Below are 23,636 nucleotides of genomic sequence, written 5' to 3'. Positions count from 1 at the left end.
TAGTACACTCGCCAACTTTAAGAACATATAAATGGTCATTGGATAGGCATATGGACAAAAATGGAATAGTATAGATTAGATGGGCTTCAGATTGGTTTCACAGATTCAACAGCAACATTGAGGGCTGAAGGGCCTGTACTGCAGTGTAATGTTTTTAAATAAGAGTTCGGTGCTGAAGGGTATTCAATAGAGTTAGGACACAGCAGCAATATTTTGAACTTCAGTTTGCAGTGGATGTAGATGAGTCAGCCAGGAGACCAGTAGACTAGTCAAGTACAAAGGTAACGTAAGCTTTGATAGTTTAATGATTCATCAGTAGATGAGCTGAGGCAGGTGGAAAACAATGCATTGATATATGGGACTCATTTTAGATCAAATTTTCACTTGTTGTTAGTAGCTGTCCATTCTCAGTGTGCACAGCAAGAAAACCTTCATTCCTTATTCATAATAATCATTTCTGTGACAAAATGCTTTCAGTTTACAATGCTACTCTTGGTTTATAGCTGCATTCCATTCTATTGCCAGTGTCTTTGAAATGGTTTCTTTCTTTTGTATATGCACTATTGGGCTACCCAAATCCACTGCCTCAGCTTTTATCATCAAAGTAGTTAGTTTCGGGCCCTTTATACATCTAGTTGATCACCTTAGGCAGTGAAACTTCTTGAAGAGACACACTTTTGTTCCTATTCCGAAACATAGATTGCAGGTGAAGTCAAGAAAAGTGTCATTAGCCTGTATGTCTGACACAGATATCTAAGGGCATAGTTAAGCCTTTCAATTCCAGTGCAAACAAATTGTGATCTTGGTTTGTTTGATTCCCTGCAAGCTGTAATCCATATTCTGTTTCATGTACATATCTATCGCACCCAAATATGTGCTTATATTTCCCATGATGACATGTTTGAACCATTCCAGTTTGAACTTCCCACAGTGCTGAACTGGCCAATATTCAGAATCGTCAGTGGAATCCTATCATAGTAAACTTGCTCCTCATTCTTCTGATTGTCTGTGGCTTTTTACATGGTTGGCCACTTCACTGTCCTCTATCATCCAGCAGGATGGCACTGATTTCTGTCCTTAGGAGTCAGTGTAACCACAGAATCATTTGTATTGGTTTCTCTTCTTTCTGTGCTGTTGTCATGTGTCCTTCAAGGATTCTACATTGGCTGCCTCCAATTTCTCAGCTCCATGATGCGTCATTCAAAAACACGCCAAGATACGCATGTATCCTGACGACACTCAGCTCTGCCTCACCACTGCCACCTTTTCTGATTTATCATACTGCTTGTCTGGCAACCAATCATGAAGGAGCAGCAATTTCTTCCAAATACTGCAAAAACCATGGCGTTGTCTCCAGTCCCTAGCCACAGACTCCATCCCTATTCTTGGTCACTGCCTGAGGCTGAACCAGACCATTTATAGCCTAAATTGATTCATATTCTGGGAATGACTCGATTGTTTTCAAATCCGTCTGTGGTCTTGTCCTTCCTATTTGTCTAATTTCCCTCAGCCCCACAATGTGCTGAGATCTCTGAGCTTCTCCTTTTCTTGTACAAACCTGATTTTAAATCACTTCACCATAGGCAGCTGTGATTTCAGAAATTGGCTGTATGACAGGAGGCAGAGAACAAAGATATTGTACCAGCGATTCTAGTTGGCAGGGTATGATTAGCAGTGTCTCACAGGATCTGTGATGGGCTCACAACGGTTCACACTAACTGTTAGTGACAGGATAGATAGTTACACATTCACATTTGCAGATGATACAACAATGGATGACATTGTCTGCAAAAGATGGAAACATAAAGTTAGAGAACAGTATTAATAGATTAGTAGGGCAAAATGTGGCAAATGGGTTTATTTAAATCCTGTTCAATATGATCCTACAAATGATTCAACAATAGATCAAATTTGGACCTTGAAAAGGTAGATTAGACTCCTGTCTGAATGGCATAAAACTAGTAACAGTGGAGGATCACAGAGTCTTGGTTGCCTGGTGGGATACGCTTGGAGAGTCAGTCTGGACTTTGGCCTGGTTCCACACTGTAAGAATTCTATGATACATGCGCACAGGTCATTAAAATGTTATGAATAATGCACAGAAAATCTCAGAAAGCTAACAAAGTGTTGACCCTTGTATCTAGAGGTCTAGAATACAAGAATTAAAGCCAATATGCAACTATGAAAAGCCCTGATTAGATCAGTAGTGGACTGTTATTTTTAATTCTGGCCATCTGTTTGGAGAGAGTTATTGTCTTTGTCTTTGGAGGCAACCTAGTTGTATTAGAATAATACTGAACTCCATGGGTTAAATTATGGGAGCAGATGCCATAAACTAGGATTGCAGTACCTGGAATTTAGAAGATACGGGAGTAATTTGCTCAAGGTTTTCAAGATACTAAGGAAAGCGGCACAGGAATCTCTGGTTTAGTAGCTCAAGAATTAAGCTAGAAAACAGTCTGTGCATAAATGTCCATCGAAGTTTGAAACTGTATTCTAGAATGCCAGTCGGTGTTGGATCAATTGTTTTCAAGTTTGAGTTTGATGGATTTCTCTTCACCAGAGTTATTAAAGAATGTAGAACAAAAGTAGGTAAATGGAGTTTGGACACCAATCAGCCTGGTTGCATTGAACAGGGTCGGAAAGCACGTGAGTGGCTAATGGCTTCTCTTGTTCATTTGTTCTTAAAAATTTGAAATAATTTGGGGAAAAATGGTCTTTAAATTAAGTCTGATCCCAGAGAACCATACTCTTTCGTAAGTATGGGACAAACGTTTATCTGCTTTCCTGGTTGTGTTACTGTAAATTGTATTTTGACTTCACTTTTTTTGCATTGTCCCCAAGCCCAGTAGAAACTGGGCTGAGACATCCAAGACTAATTTTACTTTGGAACTTTCAGCCATCAGACAAAAGGCACTTGTATTCTGTTAGTATGGGCTGAATTACCAGAGGTCTCAATGCTCGGTATCATTCAAATCTCAAGGAAACTTGTAAAATTGCAAAAAGCAAAACATAATAATGAACTGGCAGTTGCTACCTAGGGCAAAAAGGGAAGACCTTTTTTTTTGCTAAAAAATAAATTGAACATGAAGGATTGATTCACTATGCGTTTTGTGATTCTTGCTGTTCAAAACTTCTAATTGAATTCATTTTTTCCTTCTGTTTTTAGCTAAAAAGGCTTAAAAAGAAAGCAGAAAGGAAGGCAACCAGACCAAAAGATGTAAGTGTTTTACTTTTATAAAAAATTTGTATTCCTGTCAGGTAAAAGGATATTCTTCACATACGCTATACCGTAACAACACTAAAGTACCATTAAAAACACGCCTACTGATATCCAATACATATGGTTGAGCTCTACAAAATTGACATTCCAACTAGAAATGTCATGAAACTGAATTATCAACACTTTCTGCTGCCGTAGATGTGACTCCAGGCTGTTTGAAACATGGGATAATGATATTAACATTATCGTGACATGGTTGAGGGAGGGGCAAGACTGGCAGCTCCATATTCTGGGCTATAAAATCTTCAGACAGTGTAACAGAGGATGGTGTTGTGATATTGAATCAGTAGTCAATCATTGCAATAGGGAAGAATGTGATGTCTTAGAAGGCACCTCAAATGAGGCCAACGGTAGATCTTAGAAACAAAAAAGGGCAGTCGCATCATTGTGAGTTTACTATATCCCCAAATGTATGGGAGATATACAGGAATGGATTTGTAGGCACATATCAGTGAAGTGTAAAAATAAGAAGGTATTAATATTTGGGGATTTCGGCTTCTCCGCTATTAACTAGGATAGACAAAATGTGAAAGGCTTGGAGAAGGTGGAATCTTAAAATGTATACAGGAGAGGCTTTTAAGCTAGTCCATAGAACATCCTACAAGAGGTGAGGCAGTACTCAACCTAATTTTATGGAATGAAGCAAGACAAGTGGTAGAAGTGTCTGTGGATTTTGAGAGACATGGTGAGAGCAACCATTACTCAGCAATCTTTAAGTTAATCATGGAAAGGATAAAGCTTTTGAATTGGGGGAAGGCAAGTTTTAATATAAGACAGGACCTGGGCAAAGTGAACTGAGGACAGCTACTTGTAGGAAACTTTACATCAGAGCAACGGAGGCCAACATATTCCAATAAAGATGAAGAGTGGTACTTAAAATTCCAGAGACCCTTGGATGTTGAGGTCCAAGATAAAAAGCCCCATCCTATTCAGCCCCTCCCTTTAACTCAAACCCTCTGTCCCAACAACATCCTTGTAAATCTTTTCTGCACCCACTCAAGTTTAACAACATCTATGCTAGAGCAGGGAGACTAGAATTATGCAAAGTATTCTAAAAGTGGCCTCACCAATGTCCTGTAGAGCCACAACATGACATCTTAACTCCAGTACTCCATGTTCTGACCCATGAAGGTAAGTGTGCCAAACACCACCTTCACCACCCTGTCTGCCTGGACTCCACCTTCAAGGAACAGTGCACCTGCACCCCTAGGTCTCTATTCGGAAAGACTCCCTAAACCCCTACCATTAACTTATAAGACCTGCCCTGACTTACCTTACCTAAACTCAATACTTCACATTTATCGAAATTAAACTCCCATCTCCTATTTCTCAGCCCCTTGGCCTATCTGATCAAGGTCCCTTTTTACTCTGAAATTATCTGCTACACAGCCTGTTTTGGTGTCATCTGCAAACTTACTAGCTGTACCTCCTATATTCACATCCAAATCATTTATATAAGTGATGAAAAACAGTGGAACCAGCACTGATCCTTGTAGATACTGGGGGCTCGAGAAATCCTCGAGGTGTTTATGAAAGTGCAGGTGATTACTTAAAAAGTAAATTAGGAAAGCAAAGATGGGATGTGAAAAAACACACTGGTGGATAAAATAAAGGAAAATCCCAAGGTGTTTTTATGTGTGTGAGAGGAGCAGGAGGATAACTGGGAAAGAATGGAGCCTATTGGAAATCTAATTAGCAAACTGTGGATGGAGCTGAAAAATGTAAGTGAGGTTTTAAATGATAGGGAAAAATTATGTAGGTATAGAAATCGAAAAGAAGACTATTATACCTGAGGAAATTGCAATTAAGAGGCAGGAGGTATTTGTGGTTTTAGCTGGCTTAAATATGGAAGAATGTGACTGCACTAATGAGGATGCAGAGTAGATTTGCCAAACTGTTGCCTGAACTGGAGCGATGCAGCTATGAAGAAAAATTAGATAGGCTCAGGCTGTTTTCCTTTGAGCAGAGAAGGCAGAAGGGGGACCTGATTGCGGGGTACAAAATTATGACGACCGCAGGTTGGGTGTACAGGGAGAAATGTTCCTTTAGTGGACATATTAATAACTGGAGGAAACACATCTACGTTAAAGCATAGGAGATTAAGAGGATTTAAGGAAGAATTTTTTCACCTTGAATATTGTGGGTGCCTGGAACTTGCTGCCTGAAAGAGCCATGGGAAATATCACAATGTTTTGGTGTTTGACCATTTGAAGTATGCAAGCTATTAGCTGAGTTCTGGAAATTGGGATGAGATTGGATAGACACTTTATGACCAGGGTGAATATGATGGGCCAAAGAGCGTTTTTACCTATGCTGTAATTCTGTGACTCTATTGACTTACTGCTCGATTATAAGTATGTACAGTGGGCTGTTTTTAAAAAGAAATCCAACCTTAATTTTTTTTTTAATTTTGTAAGTGATGTCTCAAAAACAATTGACAGCTTTGACTTTCAGGTGTTGAAATTGTGAACCTCAGGCTTCCAGTGGTAACTTCAGCCATAAGAGCATGTTAGAGCTTTCGCTACCTTTATTAATGACAACCGCGTTAGAAAACAGCATATCGGGAATTTTTAATACGATTACAGCTTAGAATTAATTTAGTGTTTATCTCTGAACTATTCTGGCAGGTATTTTACTCTATGAATATATGTTGTTTTGCTTTTTTTCAACCCCTTGTTGAAATGAGGTTTGGTGCAAACAAGTAGTTGAGATGTGCATAGTTTACTTTTAGTGAGAATTGTAACTACCACATAGGAGTTGTTGGCAAACAACAAAATATTTTATGTGATTGAGAACAGTATTTGCATTCTCAAAGCTTTTTTCATTTTTACTGAATATGTGATGAAATGCTTGTGTATAGAAAGTAGCAGTGTTGAGGTCACAATATCAGCAAGTTTCCTTTCCCCTCACTTCACTGCAAAATGCTTTGGAGTGCTCCAACTTTCAAAGGTTTCTGAATCAGTTTAGGGTGGGTGGGAGGGGAGATGCCCAAGGGTGCACTATATTGGCAATGTGTGCTCACATCACATGACTTAGTGCTTGAGAGTTGAAATCTGAAGCTGTGTTTAGTACCTTCACTTACCTTGAATAGTTGAATAGATGTACCTTTGGCAGTTTGATAAGTTGGAGCAAGTTCATGTTGGTTACTTCTTCATGTTAGTCCCTTCTGCATTTGATGCCAGCCTGATAGTGTCCTTCAGGACTTGGCCAGCTTAATATTAATGCCAGACCACTCTTGGTGGATACTGCGTTGCTGACTCCACTCCAGCCTCTTTTCCCCATGCCGTGGGAATACTAATTTATGCTTTGGTGCAAGAGGCCAATTAGCATTTTGAGCCTGTCTGTCATTGAATGAAATTGTAGTATTTTTGTGTTTTGAATTCCACATTTTCCATCTACCCCTGATGACCTTTGATTCCCTAGCTTAAAAAGAATCCATCTACCTCTGCTGTAAAAAAATCTTCAATGGCCCTGTGTTTTGGGACTGAATTTCCACTTCTTAGAACACTGAGAGAAAAAAAATCTTTTCACCTCTTTCCTAAAAAGGCAATCCCAAATTTTAGAATCTCCCATTTCAGGAAAAATCCTCTACTCATCTTCATTAAACGACCAAAACTATTTTCAGTACTCTTGATGTGAGCTCACCAGTGCCATGAATAACTGGAATATAAAACCGCTATTTTTGTATTCAACTCCCCTCATGATGGATGATAACATTCAACTAGCTTTCCTATTTACTTGCTGCACTTGCATAGCAAGCTTCTGTGCATGGGATCACCCAGATCCCTATATTGCCCTTGTACCCACCATAAGGTTCATGGATTATCTTTAAGCAGTGCACATATATTTTCATGAGCACAGTCATCAGGGCAAGTAAAACATCAAATATATATTTGGCTGTACTTGAACGCAGAAATTGAAGTCTCAGTAGGATATAACATAAATATTTGAATTAATTTGTTTCTACTGTGTGCACTTAATGATTAGTGCAATCATAAAATGAAAAAAAATTATCAGACTAAAACAAAAATTAAAAATGACACATTGTACACTGGAGAATGAAAATCAAGCTTTGTATATTGTGTTGGAATATTGAAATGGGATAAATATGATGAACTTAAAAGAAGTGTACAAAAAGTGTAAAACTGCATGTGCTTTAGGAAGATTTGCAGCATATCAAGCAGGCTGTATGAAGAGAAAATATGAAGTAATAGTTAAGGTACAAACCCTTCAGAATTATAAATACATTTAATTGAGAAGCATCAAATAAATTCTATCTTCTGATCGTATCATAAATAATTTTCATATTGTTTGATACAATATGAACTTAATTTGAATAATTGAGGTGATTTAACCTTGGACTTTATTTAACCTCACAATAAGTACAAATTTTTTGAGGATTAATAAAGACCTAGCCAATTATCTTTTTTTTTGCCTCTATGGGAGATATTTGATGCTATTAGCTTTATTTCAGTAATTGATGACTGCATAATAAATGAATATGAAATTCATCAATGTACTCTTACAATCATGTGTTGACTTAAACTTTATCTAAAAATTGTATATCATTGATATCGACAAAGATATATATATATAATATGTATGAGCTGAAAAATGTGTTGCTGGAAAAGCGCAGCAGGTCAGGCAGCATCCAAAGAGCAGGAGAATCAGGGCTTATGCCCAAAACATCTCTTCTCCTGCTCCTTGGATGCTGCCTGACCTGCTGTGCTTTTCCAGCAACACATTTTTCAGCTCTGATCTCCAGCATCTGCAGTCCTCACTTTCTCCTCTATATATGATCTCCCCATTTATACACTGTGAATAGATCTCTTCTTTCTCCTTCCACCCTGACCTTTACCCCTATATATTTCAGCCCATTGCCAAAAATACCGTAATTAAGACCCTGTAATTTTCAAAGAAAATAATTTCTTATTGCTTAAATATATTTATCAAAGTATGGCATAATGCACACAAAGTATTCTATTTCACAGTAAAGTCAGCCATGGGCACAGAAAGAGATAATAGACAGCATAAATCTAAAAGAAGGGGCTTACAAAAATGCCAAAAAAAGCTGCCAAATTGGGAAGTACAAAGACCAGCAAAGGGACATAAAGGAGCTTATAAGAGCTACTAAGTGGGATTATGAAAAGAAACTTACGAGGGATACCAAAATCAATGAGACGTTTTATAGTTACGTAAAGGGAAAGTGGGTGATCAGGAACAATGTTGGCCCACTAAAGATTGAAGATGGGGATATTGTCAGTGACTGTGGGGATTTGGCAGGCATGTTGAATAATTACATTGCCTGAGGATTTACAGTAGAAAAACAGGATAGCTTGCTAGAAGCTCAGTGGAAATTAATAATGAATTGAGAACAAAGACTGAATAAAATTAATGTAAAACATCAGTAATGAGTAAATTAATGGAATTAAAGAGTGACAAATCCCCAGGACCTGGTGATTTCTATCTGAAGGTGTTAAATGAAGTGAGGGAGTGTATTGGAGATGCACTAACTATAATCTTTCAAAGTTCCCTCGATACAGGAATTGTCCCTCTGGATTGGAAAATTGCACATGTCACTTTTTGAAAAGGGTGATAGAGGAAAACCAGGGAATTACAGACATCTAACATCAGTGGGGAAAGTATTGGAATCTATAATCAAGGATAGGGTAACTGAACATGTTGAAAACTTTTAGTTAATCAGCTTCCAGACAGGCTCTGTGTCTCTCGCACTCTGACATTGTTTACTAATGACCTTATAGAGGTTTATGTATTATAACGTACATAGATAAGGTGAAGAACAAAGGTCTTTTCCTTAGAGTTGAGGAGTTCAAAACTAAAGGGCATAATTTTAAGATGAGAAGAGAACAATTTAAAAGGGACCTGAGGGGCAACATTTTCACAGAAAGGACGGTGCATATATGGAATGGAACTGCCAGATTAAGTGGTACATACAGGTAAAGTTACAACATTTTGGACAGCTACATGAATAGGAAAGGTTTAACAAAATATGGGCCAAATGCAGGCAAGTGGGACTTGTTTAGTTTGGGAAACTTTGTCGGTATAGATAAGTTGGTCGGAAGGGTCTGTTTCTGTGCTCTATAACTCTATGATACTGCAGTTTTGAAAAATGTTGATACTCTTTCTATCTATGATTCATACTTAAGACAGAAATGCACAAATTGGATTGTGCTTTCTCCAGAAAGACTTCTAAAAAGGGATCCAAATATGGAGTGCCAGTCTATCTTTAGCAAAGTGATTTTTCCCTTGGGCATTCAATTTACTGGTTAAGAACATTAAAGCCTGTTCTTTTATCATTCACTGGTAGTGATTCTTGTCTGGTAATACCACATTGAATTCCTCTTTGTTTTTATTACTTAGGAATGCAGGCTTTGCTGTTATTGATAGTCATTTTAGTTGCTGAGTAAATATCAACGTATCTGTACTGTAAATTTAAATCCAGGTGTTGTAGGTAAGAGGTTATCCAAACCTAAGCAAACATGCTCTTGTCGCACAGGGATGTAAGTTGAAACTATCCAAGCCAGGCAATGAAGCCTTTTCTCTCAAAACATTTATGTTACTATTTAAATTATCTTTGATATGGTGTCAACGCTGAAAAATCTGGGATGACAGTGCTATGAGTTTAAGTCATAATTCATGGCTGTGTAAATTTCTTAATTCAATTTCAGAAGTGTGCAGTATTTCTGGAAAGATTGTATGATATATTGTAACTTGAATATACAAACTAGCATTGTAAAGTTAACAAAAATATATTCTGGTTCTAAAATTATACAAGTAATTCCCTTGCAGTGTTGGACGTGACCAAATTGGAGAGAGCACCAAATACTGCAACCATTCTTTCTTGGAGGGGCTTCAAAGATTTAAGTAGTTTCTGCATCATATCACTTGAGCTTTTCCCACCAACTAACTTCCATTTCATCTTGTGCCCTTTTGGCTTCACATTTCCCCTCTAGTACTACTCCTCTCACTTACACTGTTACTCCTACATTTCCTCACAACCCCAACCTTCCTCCCTCTGAATTATGCACTCAATCCTGGATCCTCATCCTCCCTACATTTTGCCTATGACTTTGACCTTAACACCCATTCTCCCACCTTTCTAACCTGATGTTGAAGACCTTTCACTCTTAATGATTTTTGCCATGTGTTTCTGCTCAATCATCTCTTCAGCTTTTGAAATTTAATCAATTTTTAAAATAAACTGTAATCTGTTTAGGATGATGAAAGTGGCTAGAGTACAAGAGCAAGGATGTGATGCTGAGGCTGTATAAAGCTCTTGTCAGACTGCATTATAATGTGAGCAGTTTTGCGCCCTATTTCTAAGGAAGGATGTGCTGGCCTCCAGAGGAGATTTACAAAAATGATCCTGGGGATGAAGGGCTTGCCATGTGAAGAATGGTTGAGGACTCTGGGTCTGTATCTGCAGTTTAGAATGATGAGAGGGTTCTCATTAAAACTTCCACAATTTTACTGACAGGTTTGGATAGAACGTGGAGACGACAAATGATTTGGATGCGAGTATAAGAGGTACAGTTAGTAAGTTTGCAGATGACACCAAAATTGGAGGTGTAGTGGACAGCGAAGAGGTTTACCTCAGATTACAACAGGATCTGGACCAGATGGGCCAATGGACTGAAGTGGCAGATGGAGTTTAATTCAGATAAATGCGAGGTGCTGCATTTTGGGAAAGCAAATCTTAGCAGGACTTATACACTTAATGGTAAGGTCCTAGGGAGTGTTGCTGAACAAAGAGACCTTGGAGTGCAGGTTCGTAGCTGTTTGAAAGTGGAGTCGCAGGTAGATAGGATAGTGAAGAAGGCGTTTGGTATGCTTTCCTTTATTGGTCAGAGTATTGAGTACAGGACATTAGTTAGGCCACTGTTAGAATATTGCGTGCAATTCTGGTCTCCTTCCTATCGGAAAGATGTTGTGAAACTTGAAAGGGTTCAGAAAAGATTTACAAGGATGTTGCCAGAGTTGGAGGATCTGAGCTACGGGGAGAGGCTGAACAGTCTGGGGCTGTTTTTTTTTCCTGGAGCGTCGGAGGCTGAGGGGTGACCTTACAGAGGTTTGGATGGGTATATGAAAAGGAACGGTTTGGAGGATATGGGCTGGGTGCTGGCAGGTGGGACTAGATTGGTTTGGGATATCTGGTCGGCATGGACGGGTTGGACTGAAGGGTCTGTTTCCATGCTGTACATCTCTATGACTAGCAGGAGAGAGTAGGACCTGGGGACACATCCTCAGAATGAAAGGATAACCCTTCATAACTAAGATGAGGAGGACTTCGTTCAGCCAGAAGCTGGTGAATCTGTGGGACTCATTGCTGCAGAAGGCTATGGAGCCAAGTCATTCAGTGTCTTAAAGACAGAGATTCAGTAGATAGTTTCTTAATTAGTAAGAAGATTGACTGTCACAGGGAGAAGGCAGGAGAATGGGGTTGAGAAAAATGTCACTTATGATTGAATAGCAGAGCAGACTCTGGCTGATTGGCCTAATTCTGTTCCCATATCATGTGTTCTCGTAAGTTACCAAAGCTTATCACACCATTAGAGTTTTTGAAGGTTCTTTTATCATGAGGCAAAGAAAGGGCTTTTCGTCTCTGCTCTTCAAACTTATTTACAATGAGGGTTTCCAATGTTTTGCTCAGTTGGTGGTAACATCTTTAGCCTTATTATCTCCTTGTCTGGAATCTTCTGATACCTTTTAATTTGATACATTTCAAAGTTTCCTATAATCTGTCTGTTCTACCCCATCTGACACTACCTCACAAAACACACAGGAACAGAAATAGGCCATTGGCCCTTTGACCTGCTGCATTAGACGGGCTATATGGTTTTTCCTACATCTTAATTTTTGAAAAATAGATTTGAAGAAATTACTAAACTTGGCCATGTGAGGGAGCTAAATTAATATCAAGAGAAACCTACTTTTTCTAATCAACCTGTTCAGGGATTTGATCTCACACCTCTGGAAAGGGACTTGCACGCAGGCCTCCCAGTGCAGGGTACCTACTCTACACCTCAAGGGGACCCCTTAATATCAGTAGAAATAGCCATCAGTCTAATGTGCTATGGAAGTCTTGGTATTTTGTGCATATGTTAATGAGGTACCAGTTTCATCAACAAGCATTTAATCAGTAATTTATTACTTAACTAGGGAGAAGTTCCAGTAGTTGTAGTTCCTGTTTGTGTGACTTTTTTTTAAATGGATGGTGCAATGTGTGCTTCAGTTTGATTCACTTTTGCATGTGAAATTACTATTTTAATGAAGTATATGCCCTTGAATTGACTCCTTCATAGATTATTAGCAAAATTGGTAGTTAAAGGTCATTAGCAATCCCCAAGATATAAACAAAAAAGTAAGTTGTTTTAATCACTTGATTTTGAAAGAAAGACTCTTAACAAAACTCCCTGTCAAATTTTCTGCTGTTTTCATAAAATGTGGTGTTCTCTAATGGATATGTGGTGTTCTCTAATGGACATTTGTGTCGTTTTTGCAATGAGCATGGAGTCTGGAATATAAAAGCTTTGATTGTGGCATTGTTTTATTAATATTAACTCTACAACTGTGTTAAAACTGCTAAGATCAGGCATGCTACAATTTAGAGTCTATTGTCTTTGAAGACAAGAACCTGAAGTTATATAACACCTTTTAAAATCAGATATTCCACAATGCTTTACAGGAATGTAATCAGACAAAAACTGATGCTAGTCAAAAAATGGGAGGTTGTAAGGAACATTTTCAAATGAGACTGAGTTGGAGAAGTGCAGAAATTAAAAGAGAGGGTTTCAAAAATAAACACAAGATCACTATGGTGGGACAAACAAAATTAATGATGTACCAAAGATCACAATTAGGCAAATGCAGAGTTATTGGAGCATTCTCATATAAATACTGTTTGAAATATTTGAATACAATTTTTTACAGTGTAGAATAACAAAGACTAAGTATTTCATGTAAATAAATGTGGCGGCACGGTGGCACAGTGGTTAGCACTGCTGCCTCACAGTGCCAGAGACCCAGGTTCAATTCCCGCCTCAGGCAATTCCCACAGTCCAAAGATGTGCAGGTCAGGTGAATTGGCTATGCTAAATTGCCCGTAGTGTTAGGCAAGGGGTAGATGTAGGGGTATGGGTGGGTTGCGCTTCGGCGGGGCGGTGTGGACTTGTTGGGCCGAAGGGCCTGTTTCCACACTGTAAGTAATCTAATCTAATCATATTTTGTTGCACTTTTAGGATGAGGATGATTTTAATGTTGAATTAAGTTCTTTTATGTATAATTGATGGTGTTTTACTTTTGGAACCTGTCACTCTCTTTCAAGATCACATCTTTCCTGGCCACTGAATTTGTTCACTAGCATTTGATAGTGTATTTGGATGGAAATACTATCAAGCTGACATTTAGTGGAATCCACATCAAGCAAGGCTATGACCTGTCTTCCAGTTTGCAGTGTGTTTGGCTGTACAAGCAGAGCTCAATGGCTAGGTTAGAAAATCATTACAGTTTGTAATAACATATAATAGACTGAAATGAAAGGAAATGAAGATTATTTTATTAAAAATTGTCTGCGGACTACTCAGCAAGATGGTGGCGATTCTGTAGAACTGCGCTGCCTAACAGCCAAGGCATACTGGTGTTTTTTGCCATCCCTGGCCAACTTATTTGGTGGAATTATTAGTTTAAAACCTTACACAATACATATTTATTAATATTTGGGAGTGGGAAGGATGCCAAAGGGAAAAGGATTGAGCAAACAGCAGCAGGGAGGACACTCCCCTGCAGCACCAGGTATACCAGAAACAGCAGCCACAGCAGCCTCTCCTGAACCCCCCGGGGACCTGACTGACTCACAGGAATTGGCTGCGGCGATGGAGAGACTTACCTTGAAAGTTGGAGCTGCGATTGAGGAGATCCGTGGGGAGGTTCATGCCCAGGTCCAACCTACCGCATCCATACTGCAGAAGCATGAGCAGGAGATCCAGGGCCTCAGGTAGCAGCTGGAGGAGGTGGAGGGTCGAACTAAGGCCTCGGAAGCTGCGATGGAGGCCTCATACAGTCCGATCCAGGTGCTGGAGCGAGAGGTGCAGGCCTTGTGAGACCATATCGACGGCCTCGAAAATCGAGGTCGGAGGATAAATCTCCGAATTGTCGGGCTCCCTGAAGGTGAGCAGCCAGTCAGCTTCTTTGAAAGCTAAAAATCATACAACACCAGGTTAAAGTCCAACAGGTTTAATTGGAAGCACAGTAGCTTTCGGAGCGTCGCTCCTTCATTAGGCGGGGCGACGCTCCGATATCTATTGTGCTTCCAATTAAACCTGTTGGACTATAACCTGGAGTCGTGTGATTTTTAACTTTGTACACCCCAGTCCAACACTGGCATCTCCAAATCTTTGAAAGCCGGCTGCCGAAGTCTTTGGGCCTCCAGCAGGCTGCAGATTGAAAGGGCTTATCGGGTTACAGTGCACAGGTCAGGGCCGGTGCAGCACCCCTGCTTGGTCCTAGTGACCTTCCACAAGCAAAAAGTGATAGAAGCTTCTAGATTACTGGGAAATGATCCCCAGGCACTGCTGTACAAGGGGTCAAAAATCATGTTTTTCCAGGGTTTCTCTGTAGCTTTAATTCGAAAGAGGAAGTCCTTTGATGAAGTGAAAATGTGGCTGAGGAATCTGGGCATCCAGAACTCCATAAGATACCCCACAGTGCTCCATTTTAGCCATGAGGACTCGGTTTATACATTTGACTCAGTGCATAAAGTTAAAAACTTTGTAGACACTTTAAAATAGACAGATTGGTCTGAAGAAATTGGTTAATGTTTGTTCTCTTTTCCTTCTTTCCCCATGTTTTCCCTTTTTTTAAATTCCTTTGTTTCTCCCTAATAATTTCTATTTTGAAAAGGAGATAAAAAGCCTTGAAATCAGTTGTTCCTATTGTTTTTTAATAACTGGATTTTCTGATTGGAAATTTTGTGGATGTCCTTTGTTGTCTCCCCCTTTTATTTTCGTTTATTCTTTTTCTCTTTTAGTCAAAAGTAGGGGTGACGTGAAGCCAGGGATGGGTGGAGTGCTTATCCTGACTTTGTCTTTTTTCTGTTGACTTAAGGATCATCTCCTTGTTTTTTTTTCTGGCCTAAGGCTGGGGCACAGTCCGGGTTTGAAGGAGCTGTGAAGGAGGAGGTGGCTAGGGTGAGTGCCTCCTAAGAGCAGGGGGAAGAATCTTCCATTCAAAGTTTTATAGTTGGTTTTCTTTGTAGTTTTTTGGTAGTAATACTTGTTTATAGTTATGATAGAGTAGTTTTTGTATATATAGTTCTTTGACTCTTTGAGTCTTTATTTACTTGTGCTCGGCACTTTGTAAGCAGAGTTATTCCTCCGAGGGGTTCAAGGGTCTCTGAAAGGGGATATGCCTAAGCATCTTATTAAATGGTGCACCTGGTACGTTAAGGGAAGTCATTCGCCTGTTAAAAGGAAAAAAGTGCTTTCTAGAGGGAAAGGGTTGATATTGCTTTGTTGCAGGAAACCCATCTTTAATGATGGGGAACACTTGAAATTACAACTGGGGGGAGGGAGGGGTTGTGACCAGGTATTCTTTTCATCCTTTACTACTAAAAATAGGGGAGTGACGGTACTTATTCAGAAAGATCTTCCGTTCACATTATTAGAGCAGGTGAAAGATGAGCAGGGACAGTTTGTGATACTTAAAGCCCTGATACATGGGGAGGAATATAGCATTTTAAATGTCTACTGTTCTCTGGCGCATCCCCTCAAATTTTTGATTCGTGCTTTCTCTAAGTTGAGTGCTTTTGAAACACAGAACATTATGTGGGAGGGTTGGGGGGGGGGGGGGGGGGGGGTGTTAATTGTCTTTTGGATCCAACAGTGGACAGGATGCCTTGTGGGCCCCCAACAATTTCTTCATAGGCCAAGCAGGTGGTTGACTTACGCGAGGAATTGGGGCTGATGGATATTTGGAGATGTCTTTACCCTACCGGCGGGGACTTCACCTTTTATTTTTTCAAACCCACATAAATGTCACACGAGGATTGACCTCTTTCTGGATGTGATTATGGGTTGTAAAATTGAGAATATAGCTATCTCTGATCACGAGGTGTGATATTTGGAGGTTAAGGCCAAGAGTGAAGGGCTAGGTTTGCGGCACTGGCGTTTGGACCCTTTTCTCCTTAAGGATTCCAAATTTGTGGAGTGTTTTTTGAAGGAGTTTCAGGAATTCTTGACTATCGATTCAGGCACGGCTAGTAGTCCGTCTATGCTATGGTAGACTGCTAGCCGGAAACGACAGGAGGAGGTACAGCAGTGTCTACTTGAGACGTGGTTGAAAGCCGCCGAGGCAACACATTTTGTGCAGCCTTCAATGACTAAGCTACAGCGGATCACAGCCTTCTGGGCTGCCTTGAATTCAATACTGACGCAAAACGCAAAGAAAGAACTTGCTTTTGCTAGACAAAGGCTGTTCGAATATGGGGTAAGCCAGGGAAGTAATTAGCATACCTGACTCGGGAAAAGCGTGCTCCCCAATCCATTACTGCAATCAGAGACAGCACCGGGGTCTTTGCATATGATGCTAAAAAAGATTAACGAGGCTTTTCGGAGCTTTTGCTCTGAATTATATTTGTCTGAAGGTTGAGAGGACAGGAGGGCTAAAATGGAGACCTTTTTTAAGAACCTGGACCTCCCAGGGGTAACCTTGGAACAGGCCTGTCTTTCTTAATGCCCCCTTGACAGTTCAGGAAATATAGGAGGCAGCTAGGCAACATCAGAGTGAGAAAATGCCTGGCCTCGATGGTCTCCCGGGTGAGGTTTATAAGGAGTTTATAGGGATTCTGTCCGGGCCGATGTTGGAGATATACAATCACTCCTATATGCGTGAATTCCTACCACCATCTTTGAAAGGAGCTAATATTTCCTTAATTCTTATGAAGGGGAAGGTTCCTGAGGAATGTGCCTCATACAGGCCCATCTCTATTAAATTCAGATTTTAAGATTCTGACCAAGATCCTGGCACTGAGATTGGAAAAGGTATTGCCCCAAATTGTTAAAGGGGACCAGACAGGCTTTATAAGGGGCCATAGGTCCTCTAATAATATAAGAAGGTTGCTGAATATGGTCCAAATTTGTCAACAACGATCGATTCAGGGGTTGATGATTTCCTTAGAAAGCATTTGACTGGGTGGAATGACCATATCTTTTTTATATTTTAGAACAGTTTGGGTTTGGTGGAGGTTTTATATCACCACCCTCTGACCGTGGTCATCACCAACAAGGTGAAGTCTGGAAATGTTAGGATTGGTAGGGGTAGTCGGCAAGGCTGCCCCCTCTCACCGTTGTTGTTTATGTTGGTGATTAGAGCCGCTGGCAGAGGCCATTCGTCAGAGCATCCACAAAACTGCTCCAGAAGTGGGATCGAGGACACACAAGACTACACTGTATACGGATGATGTTCTCCTGTTTTTATTGAACCCAATGACCTCTGTACCCCATTTGATAAAATGTATCAGTTCATTTGGGGCTATTTCAGGATATAAGATTAACTTTGCAAAATCGGAGGCTATGCCTTTGGGGAACCTTAAGGATGTGCCAAAGGTTGAAGGTGGCCCTAAGTTCCCTTTTAAGAGGTCACAGGCAGGGTTCTGATACCTAGGCATTTTTATTACCTCCAAGTTTGATCTGTTATTTCGGACTAACTTTGCTCACTTGCTCGACAATATTAGGCGAGATCTCCAGAGATGGGAGGCTCTTCCAATTTCATGGCTGGGCCAAATATCTTTCATTTAAGATGAATGTTCTTTCTCATTTGCTTTATCCCATGTGTACCCTCCCTATAATGTTTCCCAGGTCAACGCTGCAGAAGCGTTATGGGGTGGATTGGTTCCTTTGTCTGGCATCATGGGCAGCCCCTCATCAAACTTACTAAATTGCAGTTGCCTCAAGGAGGGGGAGGAGTTGATCCAAGACTTCACCACTTACAGCTGTAGTTGGCATGCCAGGGTTCCAACCAGAGATGATGGACTCAGGGTTCAAACTATGGGCAGCGAAAGGAGTTTCTAGTTTAGGAGACTTATTTGAGGGGGAGGTTATGATGTCTTTTGAGCAACTGAGCTGCAAATACGGGTTGCCCAGAAGAGATCTTTTCCATTTTTTCAGGTTAGGGATTTCGTCCAGAATAAGACCACACTTCTCATTAAGGCCTATAAGCCCGATATAGAGAGGCTGTCGCTGCGTTCCACAAGCACCCTTTTGGTTGGTACCCTCTATTGCCTGCTGGGTGGCAGGGCCTGGCAGGATATTAACCAGTTATGTGAGGTCGGGGAGCAATAGCTAGCTGGTACAATTGCAACATTTTAAGAAGCATTTGGATAGGAATATGAATAGGAAGGGTTTGGAGGGATATGGGCCGGGTGCTGGCAGGTGGGACTAGATTGGGTTGGGATATCTGGTTGGCATGGATGGGTTGGACCGAAGGGTCTGTTTCCATGCTGTACATCTCTATGACTCTATATGGGAGAATGCTCAAAAGATCTCAATCTGTAATAGGACATGCACTACGCAGTTAAAAGTTCTGCACAGGGCTTATTTGGAACCAGACTGTCTGGCAAAGTTAAAAAAGGGGCATCTTCATTGTGCCCCAAATGTAAAATAAGTGAAGGTACTCTTACCCTTTGCTTTTGGACATGCCATAGGCTCCGTGGCGGAAGAGTAAGGGAGGGTATTGAGGACTGAAGTCAAAGTAGACCCGATATCTCTCCTCTTAGGTCTCCCAAATTTACCATCTTTAGACGGGCATGGGAAGAAACTATTTAATATTCTTGCATACTATGCACGGAAGAATATTCTGATGAATTGGATGTCTGAGCTGCCAGGCTTGCTGGGATGGCCGAAATTAGTTATGGAGCACATTCCCTTGGATTTTTTATTTACAAACATGGTGCACCACACAACGGACCATTTTTATAAGACATGGCAGCCCTACTTGAGTTATTTGGATATAGACTTGTCAGTTGTCTTAACTAGGGCGTTTGTTTAACCAGGATGGTTAGTTTGTCAAGTCCTGGGCCCTGGAGGGGGGGGGTCTCCTGAGTTAACACGGGTATGTATACAATGCTCCCATTCCTTTGTTTGGGAGATTTGCAACGAGCATAGCTGTTCTGTATGTTGTGTTTTTTTTTGCTTTTCTTTATTTTGATCTATTAGTTATTTACTTATTTATTGGTGTTGCTTTGCACAGTGTTAGGGTTTGTTTTTGTATTCTATGGTAGGTTAGTAGTTAATAGACAGTAGTTGTATTGTAATTTGTGTTTTTTTTCTTTTTATTATACTGACGTTTGTTATTGTATTTTTAAATAACTTTATATGTTTGTAAAGTTAAAAACATTTGCTAATGTTTTTTATAAAAAAGAAGTTGTCTGCACCATGGATGGTCTAACATTACAATAGATAATGAGGTCTAGGGATTTAAGCAGGATCTGTTTTTGTTGGAATATAGATTTGAGGTACAGCAGTTTAAACAGGATGGATTTGAGTTTTATCTGAAGGAAAAATGAAGACAAGCTGATTCACTCAGACACTATATAAATTGGCCTATAAACCTTTATTCAGAATTGCTGTTTCTATGTTCTCTGCTGTTTCCATTCTTGTGTTTTCTTTCTGTTCTGGTGACAGTAGGTTTTATCATAAATGATCTCCGTTTATCTTAAGTGCCATCATAGAATCCCTACAGTGTGGAAACAGGCATTTGGCCCAACAAGTCAACACCGACCCTCTGAAGAGTATCCCACCTAGACCCATTGCCCTAATACTGTACATTTCCCCAACTAATGCACTATATGTTTGTGTATAGACAGCAACATTGACTGAAAATGAAATAACCACAATCCATTGTAAACCACCACAAGATTGCATCAGCTAGTTGTTCACTGGAGTCTAGATGATGAAGGGTGATCCAATTGAGAGTTTGAAATGATTGATAGGATAGATAACAATGAACAATTTCCTCGAGTGCAGAACTAAGGGGCATAATCTGAAAATAAAGACCCAACCATGCAAGGATGATGTCAGGGAGCTCTTCTTCATGAAAAGGGTGTTGCAGGGTTTTGATTGATGCTGTGTGGATACAAGCTCCAATTATGTTATCTTCTGTTGTAACATCACCAAACAAGTGTTCAAACTACTTTGACATATTTCCTAACTGTGAACCTCTAAATGAGCACATTCAGATTTCAGCATCGCTGTTTTTACGAAACCAATTAACCATATTGAAATGTGCAACAAATAAACTTAACTGAGTTGAAGTCAATTTTTCAAGTTTAGCAAAGCTGTACTTTCATTAAATGACATTTCTCTGATCTGAATTAAAAATGTTGTTCAGCATATACAATGCTGTCTGCTCAGCCTGTATTTGTTGAATTACGCTAATCCAATGAAAGCCAAGTTAACTGAAATATTATTAATTACTATTTACTAATGATTCTTTTTGTTGATTATGGGCTAACACTTTTTCTAAAATTAGAATTAAGTAGGCCTTAGTAACCAATGTCTTCTGCAGCTAATCATAATTTGAAACTGCAATAATCCTTCCGATGTGGCACCGTTCTTCAGATGAAATGGAAAATAAGTCTCCCAAATAGAAGTAACAGATCTCATTGTGCTGCTTGAACATTAATGTGGAGGTGCTTCAGTAAGATTGTAGTTAATCAGATTGTGGATTTAACTCCACATTCCTGTTTACTCACCATGACAAACTATGACCCTTGATTCCCTATGCTTTTCCTGAGCCAGCCATCACTAAACAGGTTATCCAGGCATTCATCTTTTTAATCATTCATAAGATGCTGGACCAGTATTTACCACTTGCCCCTAGTTGCCCTTGTGAAGGTGATGATGAGCTGGTGTCTTGAATTGCTGCAATCCATGCGCTTTTTTTTTTACAATTTATTGAATGCAATGACCACATGAATGTGCAACTCCTTTGGGATTTCACAACAGTAATGAAATCTATGTTGAATTTACATGAACTAGCCAAAATTTTATGTACCAGTGCTCAGTGTTTTGTCATCTTTTGGATGATCAGATCTTTTTAAATCTGATTCACTATATAGACTTAATTTTATATCCAGCTGCGTTTGACCAGTTTGTATTCTGAGCAGCTTTTGTAATTTTTGTGACGTACCTGCCTGTTGAAATACCGTTGAGTTTCACCTCTCCTGAATATTGATTTCTAACATGTTAGTTTATATGCTAACATTTCATACCATTATCATAATTCCTTAGGACAACAGTGAATTTTAAAAAAATATAATTTAGATTAAAGCAGAATGTGCTGCAAAGTTTACATTTTAGATCAGTGCCTGTTGATCAGAACTGAAGATCTGAGGGAACAACAGCCTTTAAGCAAACAGAACCATGCAAAAGCGACCAGAAAAGAATAATTTAGGAAGATTTCTGGTATATTAACGGACAAGAGTGATTTCAGTGACAAAACTACAAGATGGATCTGAGGCAGTATAAATAGCCAGAGCAGAATAGGAGGAGAGAAAGATGGAAAATCTGATAAATTGGACAAAACTTCTGTGTCCAGAAATTTCACAGATGATTGGGTGGGTTAACCCAGAGGTATAAGCACTAGCCTGCTCCTATTTCAAATGGCACTTAGCCAGCATCCGCTGTCTGAGGAGTTGTTGAGGAGTTGTTGAAATGTACTGGAAGATTAAATATCAGTCTTTGAGCTTCTTTATAACAGTGTAGGAGGTCAAGTTAGAGTGGGATAGAGAACTAAAGAAACGAGCGATCAGAGGTTGTAGGGTCATGCTGTTTTAGATTAGATTACTTACAGTGTGGAAACAGGCCCTTTGGCCCAACAAGTCCACACTGACCCTCCGAAGAGCAACCCACCCAGACGCGTTCCCCTACATCTAACATTACAGGCAATTTAGCATGGCCAATTCACCTAACCTGCACATCTTTGGATGGTGGGAGGAAACCGGAGCACCTGGAGGAAACCCACGCAGACACGGGGAGAATGTGCAAACTCCACACAGACAGTTGCCTGAGGCAGGAATTGAACCCGGTCTCTGGCACTGTGAGGCAGCAGCGCTAACCACTGTTCCACCATGCTGCCCACTGTTTGCAAAAGAATTGGAGATACAAGCATAACTGACACAAACTGTTTGGAGTAATCATCTTATTTACAGTAAACAAGATATTGAAAGAACTGATGAGGTTATAAGAACTGAATTTCTACAAGAATATCTGTGTTGAAAGTCAGTTCATAAATTGTGTATCAAAAATTGTCTTAAGCTCTAGTTGCTTCACTTCTAGTCTTCCTGATCTTCATACAAAGTGTGCAATTTCATCCATCACTGTCAAATCTTTAAAAAACATAGATTGCTAATCATGATATGTTTATACAACTAAATGATGAAATCACCTAGTGAGTCAAGCCAGCTCTCAATAGCTCAATTTCTGGACAGTCATATACTTCTGTTCAGTTTACTGAAGAAAGCACAGATCAAATAGGTCAATCAGGTCGTCAGACAAAAAACAACAAATGAATGTTTCAAATTTATTATAAGGAATAAGTTTCCAAACTTCTAATATGCTTAAATGGTATTAACTGTATTATTATAACACTGATATTTGCAGTGATGGTTTGGGTTATTATTCTTCACGTTGGTTTTCTGCAGCTCGGTGATAAGGACTTTCATTTATGTTTCCTCTCATATCACCGTTTTTATCTCGTCAAAGAGTACTATTTTTACAGTTCTGAATTTCACAGATAAATTTTTCTTTGTCATTCAATTCCATTGTTTTCATTGTTAAGTTCTAAATAGTGTTGAGAGCCCAGTATAACTGAACATATCACACCTCAGAAAAGCTGCAGTAGCGATGCTCAATTGCTTATTTTGTCTGTGTCCTTAAAGATTAATAGCTGCTGGCAATAAATAGTTGCTTGTGACTTGAAAAAGATATCTGTCTGAAATTTGGTTGTAGAAAATTGTATATTATTGTTTGATGACAAATGGAATAATAATTTACCATTTCCCAGACAACATACTGTCAGTAGCTTTAAGTATTTTGGGAGTTCTTTTTCATGGAATGTTGGGAAATTACAATGTCACGTTGTTTACTGTCTTTACCAAAAAAAATCAGGACTTTTAGTTGTCATGCCATGCAAGAATTCAAAGCTGTAATACATTACAGATGTTTGGCCTTTCTGGAATTACAGAATGCTGTCTAACTTATAAATTATTGGACATTTTATAACAAACAGTGGCACTAGAAATAGAGCATTCATGACTAACTGGTACTATAAATACCAA

At 39.6% G+C, this 23,636-nt stretch overlaps 1 protein-coding gene across 2 annotated transcripts in view; it reads left to right on the top strand.

Annotated features, from left to right (window-relative positions):
- The window catches only part of ddx10 (DEAD (Asp-Glu-Ala-Asp) box polypeptide 10), a 198,265-nt gene that overhangs the window by 129,119 nt on the left and 45,510 nt on the right, over positions 1-23,636 (top strand). For both annotated transcript variants that reach the window (XM_072577457.1, XM_072577456.1), the window contains one exon: positions 3,170-3,220. In XM_072577457.1, the coding sequence (XP_072433558.1) occupies positions 3,170-3,220 (51 nt within the window). The remainder of the gene's footprint in view (positions 1-3,169; positions 3,221-23,636) is intronic.

This window comes from Chiloscyllium punctatum, chromosome 9 (assembly GCF_047496795.1).
Source record: "Chiloscyllium punctatum isolate Juve2018m chromosome 9, sChiPun1.3, whole genome shotgun sequence".
Lineage (NCBI taxonomy): Eukaryota > Metazoa > Chordata > Chondrichthyes > Orectolobiformes > Hemiscylliidae > Chiloscyllium > Chiloscyllium punctatum.
Note: the sequence above shows the minus strand (reverse complement) of the source record. Positions and strands in the feature narration are given on the sequence as shown.